The 12838-nt window shown below is 37.8% G+C and overlaps 1 protein-coding gene across 18 annotated transcripts in view; it reads left to right on the top strand.

Annotated features, from left to right (window-relative positions):
• Positions 1-12838, top strand: part of PHF21A (PHD finger protein 21A) — a 196928-nt gene that overhangs the window by 163633 nt on the left and 20457 nt on the right. For all 18 annotated transcript variants that reach the window (XM_077863021.1, XM_077863020.1, XM_077863034.1 and 15 more), the window contains one exon: positions 11253-11351. In XM_077863021.1, coding sequence (XP_077719147.1) covers positions 11253-11351 — 99 coding nt within the window. The remainder of the gene's footprint in view (positions 1-11252; positions 11352-12838) is intronic.

The following is a 12838-nucleotide window of genomic DNA, read 5'->3' as shown; positions in this document are numbered from 1 at the left end:
GGGGATTCCTGACTTTATTTTTTAAAAGATTTTATTTAATTTCTTGAAAAACAGTAGGAGCTCTCAGTTGGGGGCAGGGGGCAAAGGAAGAGGGAGAAACAGACTCCCCACTGAGTGGAGAGCCCAATGCTGGGCTCAGTCCCAGGACTCTGAGATCATGACCTGAGTGGAAGTCAGATGCATAACCGACTGAGATACCCATGTACCCCTCCTTACTGATCTTTTATACATGTTCTTTCCATTCTTTAAAAGCAAAGTATTAAAGTCTCCAATTATTATTATAGAACTTTTATTTCTTCATTCAGTTCTGTCAATATTTGCTTCATATATTTGAGACTGTTGTTTGGTGCATATATATTTAAAATTGTCATATCTGCTTCATGACTTGACCCTTTTATTAATGTATAATGACTTTCCTTGTCTCCTGTAACAATTTTTGACTTAAAGCGGATTTTGTTTTATATTAGCATAGCCATCCCTGTACTCTTTTGGTTACTATTTGCATGGAATATCTTTTTTCATTCTTTGACTTTCAGCCTTTTTGTATATTTGGCTCTAAGATGAGTCTATTCGAGAAGGCATGTATATCGGATCATGATTATTTGGTTTTTGTCTTTTTATCCATTCTGCCACTCTCTGTCTTTTAATTAGTAGGTTTAACCCAGTTACATTTCAAGTGATTGCTGATGTGACACCTCGGGGGCTCAGTGTTGAGTGTCTGCCTTTGGCTCAGGTTGTGATCCCAGAGTCCCGGGATTGAGTCCCACATCGGACTTCCCAAAGGGAGCCTGCTTCTCCTTCTGCCTCTGTCTCTGCCTCTCTCTGTGTTTCTCATGAATAAATAAATAAAATCTTTAAAAAGAATAAAATAAAGTGATTGCTGATAAGAAAGGACACCATTTTGCTGTTTGTTTTCTACCTGGCTTATGTCTTATGTCTTCTTTGTTCTTCAGTTCCTCTGCCTTCTCTTATGTTTGGTTTTTCTTTCTAATGCACACTTTTGATGCCCTCATTGCCTTTTCTGTGTATATTTTAGTTATTTTCTTAGTGGTTACCATGGGGATTATAGTTAACATTCATAAATTTTTAACAATTAAGTTGATACCACCTCAACTTTAATAGTATACAAAAACTCTGTTCCTATATAGTTCTGCCCCCCCTTATGTTATTGTCACAAATTACATCTTTATACATTGTAATGCCCACTAATATAGATTTATAATTATTATTCTATGCATTTCTCTTTTAAATCTCATAGGAAAAAAAAGAGAAGTTACAAATCAGAGATAAAATAATACTGGGTTCTATTTTTATCTGTATAGTTTTTATACAGATTTTTTTATCTGTATAGTTTCCTTTACTGTAATTCTTATTTCTTTGCTTTAAGTTACCGTCTAGTGTCTTTTCACTTCAGCCTAAAGAACTCCCTTCAGGATTTCCTTTATGTCAGATCTACTAGTAGTTAACTTTCTTAGCTTTTTGCAGGATATAGCATTCTTGGTTGATAGTGATTTTCTTTTAGCATTTTAAATATGCAGTCCCACTGTCTCTGGTCTCTGATTTTGAGGAAAAGTTCGCTGCTAACGATTTTGAGGACCTCTTCTATGTGATCCATCACTTATGTCTTACTGCTCTCAAGATTTTCTCTTTGCCTTTGGCTTTCAACGGTATGACTACAAAGTGTCTCACTGTGGATCTTTTATTTATTTATTTTTAATTTCTTTTTTACGGCAACAGATTTTATTTTTAAAATTTTATTATTTTTGTTTTAATTTTGTTAATATACAGCATTATATTAGTTTTAGGAGTACGATATAATGATTCAACAGTTCCGTACATCACCTGGTGCTCATCACAACAAGTGCACTCCTTAATCCCCTTCATTTATTTAACTTATCTGCCACCCTCTGTCCTCTGGTAACCATAAATTTGTTCTCTATAATTAAGAATTTATTTCTTCATTTCTCTTTCTCTCTCCTTTGTTCATTTGTTTTATTTTTTTAATTCCACATATGAATGAAATCATATGTTATTTGTCTTTCTCTGACTTATTTCATGTAGCATTATATTCTCTAGTTCCATCCGTATCATTGAAAATGCCAAGATTCTTTTTATGGCTGAATAATATTCCATTGTGAATACACACACACACACACACACACACACACACACACACCACACTCCTTTTATCCATTCATCCAACGTAGGGATGCATGTTAGTTACCCTTTGAATTCATGTCTTTGTGTTATTTAGATAAATACACAGCAGTGAGATTGCTGGATTATAGGGTAGTTCTGCTTTTAACTTTCTGAGAAACCTCTATACTATTTTCTAGAGTGGCCATACCAGTTTGCATTCCCACCAATGGTGCAAGAAGTTTCCTTTTTCTCCACTTCCTCGTCAACTGTTGTTGTCTCTTGTGTTTTTAATTTTAGCCATTCTAATAGGTGTGAGGTGTATCCTATTGTAGTTTTGATTTATAGGTGATGATGAACATCTTTTCATGTGTCTGTTGGCCATCTAGATGTCTTCTTTGGTGAAATGTCTGTTCATATCTTCTGCCCATTTCTAAATTGGATTATTTGTTTTTTGGATGTTGAGTTTTATAAGTTCTTTATATATTTTGGATACTAACCCTTTATAGGATATGTCATTTGCAAATAGTGAAATTTTTACTTTTTCCTTACCAATTTGAATGACACTTATTTCTTTTTCTTGTCTGATTGCTGTGGCTAGGACTTCCAATACTATGTTGAATAAAAGTGGTGAGAGTAGACATCCTTATCTTGTTCCTGATTATCTTGAAAAAGCTCTCATTTTTTTCCCCATTGAGGGTGATGTTAGCTGTGGGTTTTTCATATACGGCCTTTATTATGTTGAGGTATGTTCCCTCTAAGCCTACTTTGTTGAGGGTTTTTATCGTGAATGGATGTTGTTGTACTTTGTCAAATGCTTTTTCTGAGCATATTCTTAAAAAAAAAAAAGCTTTTTCTGCATATGTTGAAATGATCATATGGTTCTTATCCTTTCTTTTATTGATGTGATGTATCACGTTGATTGATTTGTGAATATTGGCCCACCCTTGCAACCCAGGAATAAGTCCCACTTGGTCATGGTGGTGGATTATTTTTTTAAAGATTTTATTTCTTTATTTGATAGGGAGCACAAGTAGGTGGAGCAGTAGGCAGAGAGAGAGAGGGAGAAGCAGGCTCTGTGCTGAGCAGAGTCCAGTGAGGGTCTTGATCCCAGGACGCTGGGATTACAAATTCAGCCAAAGGCAGATGCTCAACCAGCTGAGCCACGTAGGCACCCCATGAATAATTTTTTAATGTATTGTTGAAATTGTTTTGCTAGTATATTGTGGAGGATTTTTACATCCATGTTCGTCATGGATAGTGGTCTGTAGTTCTCTTTTTAAGTGATGTCCTTATTCAGTTTTGGTATCAGGATAATGTGGATGTCATAGAATGAATCTGCAAGTTTTCCTTCTTTTTCTACTTTTTGGAATAGAGAAGAAGAGTTATTAAATCTTCTTTAAATGTTTGATAGAATTCGCCTGTGAAGTCATCTGGTCCTAGACTTTTATTTATTGGGAGTTTTTTCATTACTGATTCAGTTTCTTTGCTGATTATTGGTCTGTTCAAACTTTCTGTTTCTTCCTGTTTCAATTTTGGTAGTTAATATAGTTTCTAGGAATTTATCTACTTCACATATAGTTTTTCATAATATTACCTTTAATTGTTTGTATTTCTGTGGTTTTGGTGGTTATTTCTCCTATTTCATTTGTGATTTCATTTACTTGGGTCCTTTATGTTTTTTTCTTGATAAGTCTGGCTAAGGGTTTATCAATTTTATTGATTTTTTTTCAAAGAACCAGCTCCTGGTATCATTGATCTATTCTAATCATTTTTTTTTTTTTAGTTTCTATATCATTTATATCTGCTATGATCTTTATTATTTCTTTCCTTCTGCTGGTGCTAGGTTTTGTTTACTGTTCTTTTTCTAGCTCCTTTAGGTGTAAGCTTAGGTTTTTTTATTTGAGTTTTTTCTTACTCTTTGAGGTAGACCTGTATTGCTATATACTTCCCTCTTAGAACTGCTTTTGCTGCATCCCAAAGGTTTTGGACTGTTACATTTTCATTTTAATATGTTTCTATGTACGTTTTCATTTCTTCCTTTATTTCCTGGTTGACTCATTCTTTGTTTAGTTGCATGTTATTTAACCTCCCAGGATTCTGTGGTCTTTCCAGATTGTGGTTGACTTCCAGTTTCATAGTGTTGTAGTCAGAAAATATGCATGGTAGAACTACAGTCTTGAATTTGTAGAGGCTTGTTTTGTGGGCTCATATATGATCTATTCTGGAGAATTTTTTGTGTGCACTTGAAAAAAATGTGTATTCTTCTGTTTTAGGATGAAATGTTCTGAATATGTCTGTTAAAATCCATCTGTTCCAGTGTGTTACTCAAATCCACTGTTTCCTTGTTGATTTTCTGCTTGGATGATCTGTCCATCAATGTTAAGTGGGGTATTAAAGTTCCCTACTGCTATTATATTATATGGATTTTATCAATTAGTTCCTTTATGTTTGTTATAAACTTGTGGTATTTGAGTGCTCCTATGTTGGGTACATAAAAAATTACAGTTGTCCTGTCCTTGTTAGATTGTCCCCTTTATTATTATAGAGTGTCCTTCTTTGTCTCTTGTTACAGCTTTGTTTTAAAGTCTTTTATCTGACTCCTGGGTGGCTCAGTCAGTTAAACATCTGATTCTTGGTTTTGGGTCAGGTCATGATCTCAGGGTTGTGAGATTGAGCCCTACATTGGGTTCTGTGCTGAGCATGGAGCCTGCTTAAGATTCTCACTCTCCCTCTCCTTCTGCCCCTCCCCTCACTCAATGCACCCAGTCTCTCTCTCTGTCATTCAAATAAGTAAAGAATCTTTAAAGTCTTTCATCTGATGTAAGTATTGCTACTCTGGCTTTCTTTGACATCCATTTCTTTTGCATGATAGATATTTCCTCATCCCCTCATTTTCAATCTGGTGGTATCTTTAGTTCTAAAATGAGTCTCTGGTAGGCAGCATATAGATGGGTCCTTTTTTTTTTTAATCCACTCTGTCACCCTGTGTCTTTTGATTGGAGGATTTTGTCCATTTATAAAGTAATTATTAATAGATTACATTAATTGTCCATTTATTCCTTGTTTAGTGGTTGTTTCTGAGAATTGTCTCTGATGCCCTCTTGTCTTTCTTTCATGTTCTGCTGATTTCTTTTAGTGTTATATTTGGATTTCTTTCTCTTTATTCTTAGCATATTTATTAGTGGTTTTTGATACATGGTTACCATTAGGTTTGCATACAACATCTTCTGCATATAGCAGTATATATATTAGGTTGACAGGCATTTAAATTTGAACCCATTTTTTTCTCTTCTCCCCATGTTGTAGTTATATGTTATTATATTTTATATCCTTTTTTATGAGTTCCTTGACTGACTTCTTTTACAGAAATACTGTTCCTGTTTTTGCATTTCTTACCTCTATACTGTCACTTTTTATCTCTCCTTTCCACTCAAAGAGTCTCCTTTAATACTTCTTGCAGGGCTGGTTTAGTGATCGTGAACTCTTTCTTTTAGTTTTTGTTTGTCTGGGAAACTCTTTATCTTCCTTCTATTCTGAATGGTAATCTTGCAGGATAGAGTATTCTTGGCTGCAGATTTTTCCCATTCAGCACTTTGAATATATCATGCCACTCTCCCCTGGCTTGCAAAGTTTCTGTTGAAAATCTCCGGCTAGCTTTATGGGTTTTCCTGTGTAAGTTACTGACTCCTTTTTGTCTTGCTGCTTTTAATTTTTTTTCATTGTCACTGTATCTTGCCAATTTAAATATGTCTTAGTGTGAATCTGCTTTTGTTATTTTGATGGGAGTTCTCTGTGCCTCTTGGGAACATTCCATCCCTAGATTAGGGATGTTTTCAAATATTTTTTCTTCAAATAAATTTTCTGCCTCCTTTTCTCTCTTTTTCTGGGACCCCTATAATACAAATGTATTATATTTGATGAAGTCACTGTGTTCCCTAGGTGTATTCTCATTTTGCATAATTCTTTTATCTCTCTTTTGTTGAGCTTGATTACTTTCCATTACTCTATGTTATAGGTCACTGATTTGTTCCCTTGCTTCTTCCATCCCGCTGTTCATTACATCAAACCTGTTTCTCATTTCATTTAGTGAACTGTTTGTCTCTGCTATGTTGTTCCTTATCTCTATGTTAAGGGTCTCATTCATATCTTCCATTCTTTTCTCCAGTCCAGTGTGTATCCTTGTGATCGTTGCTTTAAATTCTCTCTCAGGCATATTACTTACATCTGTTTTGCTTAGATCTCTGGCTGTGGCCTTGTCTTATTCCTTCATTTGGGATGGGTAAATGCCTGTCTCCTCATTTTGTCCGTTCCTGTGTGTTAAGAAAGTCAGCTCTGCCTTCTGTTCTTGAAAGTCATGACTTTATGAAGAAGAGGTTCTAGAATGCCCTGCAGTGCAGTATCCCCTGTTTCCCAGAACCTGGCACTTCAGAAGAGTATCCTATGTGTTGCTTATGCCCTGCTGTTGAGTCTGAAGTCACTTTTCTTTTCAGTGCAGTCATCTGCCCTGTCTCTCTAGGCTGTGCTTGCTCCCTAAGGTGTCAGTGGGATCCAGGCAGGCTAGTCCTGAGGGGTTGTGCCCACTGGGGAACTTGTGAGGGTGATGGTGGTGGTAGTGCAATTTTCACTGGGCCACTAGTTCTGTGATGAATCTCCCAAAGTGCTGCAGGGCCTGCATGCTGGGGTGGCCAGTGGAGTGAGGCTGGGTGTGGGTGGGCCTGGTGCATGACCGTGGAGCATGCTGCACACAGTGGCTGGGTGGGGCATATACACTAACAAAATCTGTCTCTAGCCTAGGGTCAAGGCTAGCAGGCTTGCAGTGGGCCAGTCACCTGGAGAACTTTTGGGGTATTGTGCCTTGCTAGCTGATTAGGTAGCATCTGTGTAGCACTGCCTCCTGCAGCTTTGGGGGGGCGGGTGTGGAGAGGTGGAAAAGGCACACCTGCCAACTCCTTTGTTTTTGGAGAAGTCCGCTAACATCTTCCACAATCAGTATGAACAGATATGTCTCCCGTTTGTCCCCTGTATTGTGCAAATTGCCATTTTTATGTTGCCTCTTGGCTCAGGCTTCTGTCTCTTTAAGGGTGTTGACTTAGCTTTCACTCACCCTTCTGGCTTTCTCAGTGCTAAGCCAGCCAATTTCTAAAGCTCCAGGCCCCAAGTCCCACTGGTTTAAAAAACTTAGGGAATTCAGTCCCGTTTTTGAATCCAAACATCGTGGGGATCAGCCTTCCCACATGTGAGCTCCCTGATGCGAGGGCCCATTTCCCTGCCATCTCCACATGCCATCTCCCTCCCTCCGCAGGCAGCCTACTTCCACCCTTCTGAACCTCCTAACCTTTCAGATCCAGCTGCTTCTGTTTATTTAGTTGTGGACTCTGTTCTTCCAGTCTTCAGATTGTTCTCCAGTTTATTGACTTGGATGTGGTTGGTATCTAGTTGTAAATGTAGGGACAGAGAGAGCTCAGGGTCCTTCTACTCTACTATTGTTCCCCAGACTGCAAATCTCTTTTAGGTTATTCTGTATGGATGTCACTGAGTTTCTTGGATGTGTAGATTCTTATCTTTCATCAAATTGGGACATTTTGAGCTGTTATTCCTTCAAGTATTATTTATGCTGCTTTCTCTGTCTCTTCTCTCCCCCCGGGAGCCCATAACACATATGTTGATAACGTCCCACAGGTCTCATAGGCTCTGTTCATTTTTCTTCATGTTTTTCCTTTCTGTTCCTCAAACTGGATAATTTCCATTGTCCTGTCTTGAAGTTCACTAATTCTTTTGTCTGAACCCATCTAGTGAATTTTTCATTTCAGCTTTTATATGTTTCAGCTCCAGAGTTTCTATTTAGTTCCTTTCACTACTTTCTGTCTCTGTATTGATAGTCTCTTTTTGGTGAGAAATTGTTCTCCTGGGTTCCTTCAGTTCTTTGTCCATGGTATCCATTAGCTTTTTGAGCATATTTAAGACATTTAGTCTTTCTCTAGAGAGTCCAACGTCTGGGTTTCATGAAGGCCAGTTTCTCTTGATTTCTTTTTTCCTATAAATGGGCCATACTTTCCAGTTTCTTTGCATGCCTTCCAATTTTTTGTTAAACTGTTCATTTTGAAATTACAATGTGATAACTCTGGAAATTAAATTATCCTCCCACCCCAGAGTTTGCTGTTATTGATTGTTGAGGTCTCTTTAGTGCCTTTTCCAAACTGTTTTTGCAAAAAGTGTATTTCTTGTCACATACAGTCTCTGAAATCTCTGTTCTGTTGTCTCAGATCAGCTAGTAACCAACAGATTTCCTTAAACAACTGGAGCCAAAAAGACCAAATAATAATAACTAAATTACAAAAAAAAAAAAAGAAAAGAAAAGGAAAAAACACCTTTCCCAATCTTTGTAGATTGGCTCTGAGCAGGGGTACTTCTTAATGGTAAGCCAGGCCATCTATCACTCTGCCTTAGCCTTCACCTGTTTCTTGGACAGATCTCAAAGAGCAGCCAGAATTGTAAGCCTAGAGTTCTCTCATATCTTTCCTGGGCATACATCTAGCCCTGGGAACATGCAGTACGCTCTCGATTCCCTGGTATATGTGACATCCCTTCAAAGAATCTTCTTCCTCAACCTCCTCCTTTCTGGGGTTTGGATCTATCTCCTGTATACTCCATCTACCATCCTATGTACTAGATGACTATGGGTAACATATGTCTTCAGATGCTTTTATCAGAGGCCACCCCAAAAGCCACTTTCTAAGGTGGGCAAAACAAAAGTCAACCTCTGACCAAAATGGGTCAAAATACACAACCACAGGTTGTTGAGAACAAGGTCCATGTTGCTTCCCTTGGCACCAACAATCCACACTAGGAACACAAGTTGCCATCCCCAAAGCCTCTGCCCAAGCTATGGAATAGAGGTTTGTAGGTAGGTAAGGAAAATGCTTTCTTAGTGAAATTTAGCAGCCTCTTTCTTCAGTAAGTATCCCCCTGGTTGCTGTAAGGTTTTTATTAGATTCCAGAATTCTGAAAAATTGATTCTGTTTTTGCCAGCTTAATGATTGCTTCAGTGGAAGGACTAATTCTTAGAGCTCCCTGTTCTGCCATTTCTCACTCCTCAACCCTAATGTTTTTGGTTTAAGCAGCTTAAAACAACAAATATTACTATCCTATATAGCTTGCTCTAGGGTCAGGAATCAGCTTGCATCCTAACTGGGTGCTTCTGGCTCAAGGTCCCCCACAAGTTTGCATTCAAACAAGTTGGCCAGGGCTGTAGTCATCTCAAGGCTCAACTGGGACTGATTAACTCACTTCCAAACTCAAGTCACATAGTTGTTGGAAGACCTCACTTCACACTGGCTGCTGGCACAGGAGATTCAGTTCCTCACCACATGGACCTCTGCATAGTACTGATCACACAATGGCCTGGTTTCCCCAGAGCAACAGCTCCATGAGAGAAAGACCTCTCTCCAGAGTTTTAATTGTTTTATTTGGGGGAGGGGAGCTGCTTTTGGTGCTCTTTTTCCAACTCTGAGACAATTGTACTCTTATTGAGTGAGAGAGAAATTTTGAACCGAGTAATTTCTTAGTAGAGAGGAGTTGGTTTGCCTTTCCTCAGAGACGTCATACATGTGTCACTCAGCCATAGAGATGGAACCAAGAGACCTCAAGGAACTTCATATAGCCTAGGAGTGGAGCAGCAACCCTTCCAGTTGACCTCTTATCCCTCCCTCTCTCAGACTCCTGCCCTTCCTCACTCAGAAAGCCGTGAAAATAAGCTTTCTGGACATCCAGGACCTTAAAGATGACACTAGAAACTACTTTCCCATTGTGTCCCCTTGTAGGTGTGTTTGGTGGTTTGTTTTATGGAGAAATGTGTCCTTTTTGGTTAAAAAACCATATGTGTGTGAGAGGTGAAGTGAATGCTTGTTCTAGAAGGCATTGCAGTAGCACAGAGGACTGCAAATGTGTGTAGAACAATGTGTACTCTCAAGTAGCTTATCGTATAGAGGAGGAAATAGGACAAGGCATTGGTGAAAAATAGATTACCAGGCAGCATTTGTGTCTCAGAACAGTGGCTGCCATAGTACTGATAAGGCAGATGCTGACATAAGGCAGGAGGAAAATATGGAAGTGGCTAGGAAAGAAAGTGAAAGATCTTTATGATTGTATTTGTTTTTCAGATCTGGTAGCATATTTCACAACATGATAATTTTTGAGAACTTTTGATGTCCTGCTTATAGAACCGAAGCTGCCTTCATCAATAATCAGACAGTTTCATTCTCCTTTATTTAATTGCTTGCTGCCATACAGAAAGACAATTAGCATCCACATTTTTTTTAATTTGAAAAAGTAAATTAGGTTCATGTTCACAATTTTATATCCACTGTTCTAATATCATTTCAGTATTTACTGAGGGCTTCATAAAATGAATTACCCATTAGGTCATAATAAGAATAGTAATGCAAGCTCAATTTGCTAGCTGCCATTTGTGCTTAGAGATGATAATGCTATGGGTGTTCTTTTGTTTGAATGGATGCATCTGGAAGACAAGGTTAGGGGTAATCAGAGTGTCAGCCTCTTGTAAGATGACCTTTCCTGGACAAATGCATCTCTCCTCTAACGAATGATACAGGCAGGTGTTAAATATCCCAGGTGAGGGTAGTTCTGCATCTTCTCTTAGGTTATGAATGGAATTAGAAATAGAAGAAAGTGTATGTCCAATTTTTTGTTTACATTATTCAGATCTTAAGCATGCTTGCTGTGGACTGAAGTTTAACCCAAATGTAACAAGAGTGAGTTTGCTTCTGGAAAACTGACCCTATATCCTAAAATACAGTGAAATCAGAGCAACCTATAGTCGTTTTTATACATAGGAATTAAACTGTGGACTTTTCTTTTTGTATAATTTCGACTTGTAGTTATAAATTCACATCTACTCTAGTTTTACAGTTATTTCAACTGGGGCCTTACATTTTATTTTTCCCCTTCCAAATTGTAATCCATATTACCTCCTCTATTAATGTTTCCAGTTTGAGTATGTTTTTTTCTTCCTTGTTGGGTACAGTCAAACTGTGTTTTCATTTTTTTTTAATAAAAAGTGAATTCTGAATTTTCGTTTAATTTTCCTTCCCTAGACAATTAAATCCCACACAGAAACAGATGAGAAACAAACAGAGAGCCGTACCATCACTCCACCTGCTGCACCCAAACCAAAACGGGAGGAGAACCCTCAGGTAGGCTTAGACCTCCAAAGGAATGGGTTAGCCTATAAGATGTGACTTATTCTTATAAATCGGGGGGAAGGGTATACTTAACTCTGAATTTCTTGATTTTCCTTTTCTTGTGCTTCCTCACTATTCAATAATATATTGCCAAGTCAGTTTGGCCTAAGGCAGATTAAGAGTGTGACCTGGAGTGAGTATTCATGAGCTGGCATATAGGCATTTCATGAAATGTTACAAATTTGAAATGTAAGATTAATGATCATTTTCCCAGATATCCCATTACATTCCACATGATAATTATGTTTTGTTTGTTTCAGCCAACATTTCTAAGAAGTCCATCCTGTTGACTCAGCTAAGGGCTATTTATGTTATAGGTTATTGTTACTATATGTGCATTTTTGTTACTACCATTGCATTGCACCAGATTCCCAAATGAATCATTAGCCCAAAAGTTGTTCATTGAAGCATAAAAGTAGGGATGAAAATAGTAACATCTATACTACAACTTAGGATAGAATTACAAACTTATGAAGCAAACAGGACTGGTACAAATACAGAATGTGAATTTGTGTGTCCCCCCTTAGACGAGAATTTTTTAGTTTGGCTAATTTTTTAGTTTCGCATAAGCAGCTCTAAAAGGAAAATGTGGACAGGTAGTTAATATGATGATGAAGATCTGAAAGTTGGATTTTATTAGACCAGCAATTTGTTTCTTTCTGCCTTCAGTGCATTCTTTTTAATGAAACCATGTCAAATAGTGGCATGAAGCCATCAAAACTTCATGTCATTTTTTTTAAAGCAGTGACTTGTTAAGTTAAACCAGCTCATGTTTTTCTTTCTTTCTTTCTTTTTTTTTTTTTTTATTTATTCATGAGAGACACAGAGAGGCAGAGTAGGCAGAGGGAGAAGTAGGCTCCATGTAGTCCATGTAGGGAGCCCGATGTGGGACTCAATCCCGGGACTCTGGGATCACTTCCTGAGCCAAAGTCAGATGCTCAACCACTGAGCCACCCAGGTATCCCTAGCCCATGTTTTTCCAAAACAAATACAAATTATAATTCTTTCTGATATGAAATGGATTCATTTTAATTTATCTTCAAAGAAGGGACCAAAACTTGAACCAGAAAGAGGTACCAGTATTGCAGATCGCTGAGGAACTAATGAAGTCATCCACAAAATTACCAGAGGAAACCAAAGGATATCTTATATTGGTGGCCCAGTGTGGGCAAGCAAGTACTGCTACCTGTAGGGTGGTGTATATTTCACTTTCTAATTGGGCAAAATCACTGCCATAAAGAAAATAAATTAGTTTTTGGTACATATGTGATGCATAGATGAGGCAAAAGTTCTTGACAACTCTTTATTCTCCTTATCACTAAAAGACTATTCCAGAGAAGAGGAGATTTTTTTTTTCATTTAATAATTGTTTTGTGAGCTCAGTCTAGACTGGCAAAGATGTGTTGGATGTAACTGGCCAAGAAGAGTACTGTCACTTG

This window comes from Canis aureus, chromosome 21 (assembly GCF_053574225.1).
Source record: "Canis aureus isolate CA01 chromosome 21, VMU_Caureus_v.1.0, whole genome shotgun sequence".
In the NCBI taxonomy this organism is placed as follows: domain Eukaryota; kingdom Metazoa; phylum Chordata; class Mammalia; order Carnivora; family Canidae; genus Canis; species Canis aureus.
This window is presented reverse-complemented; position numbering and strand designations above follow the sequence as displayed.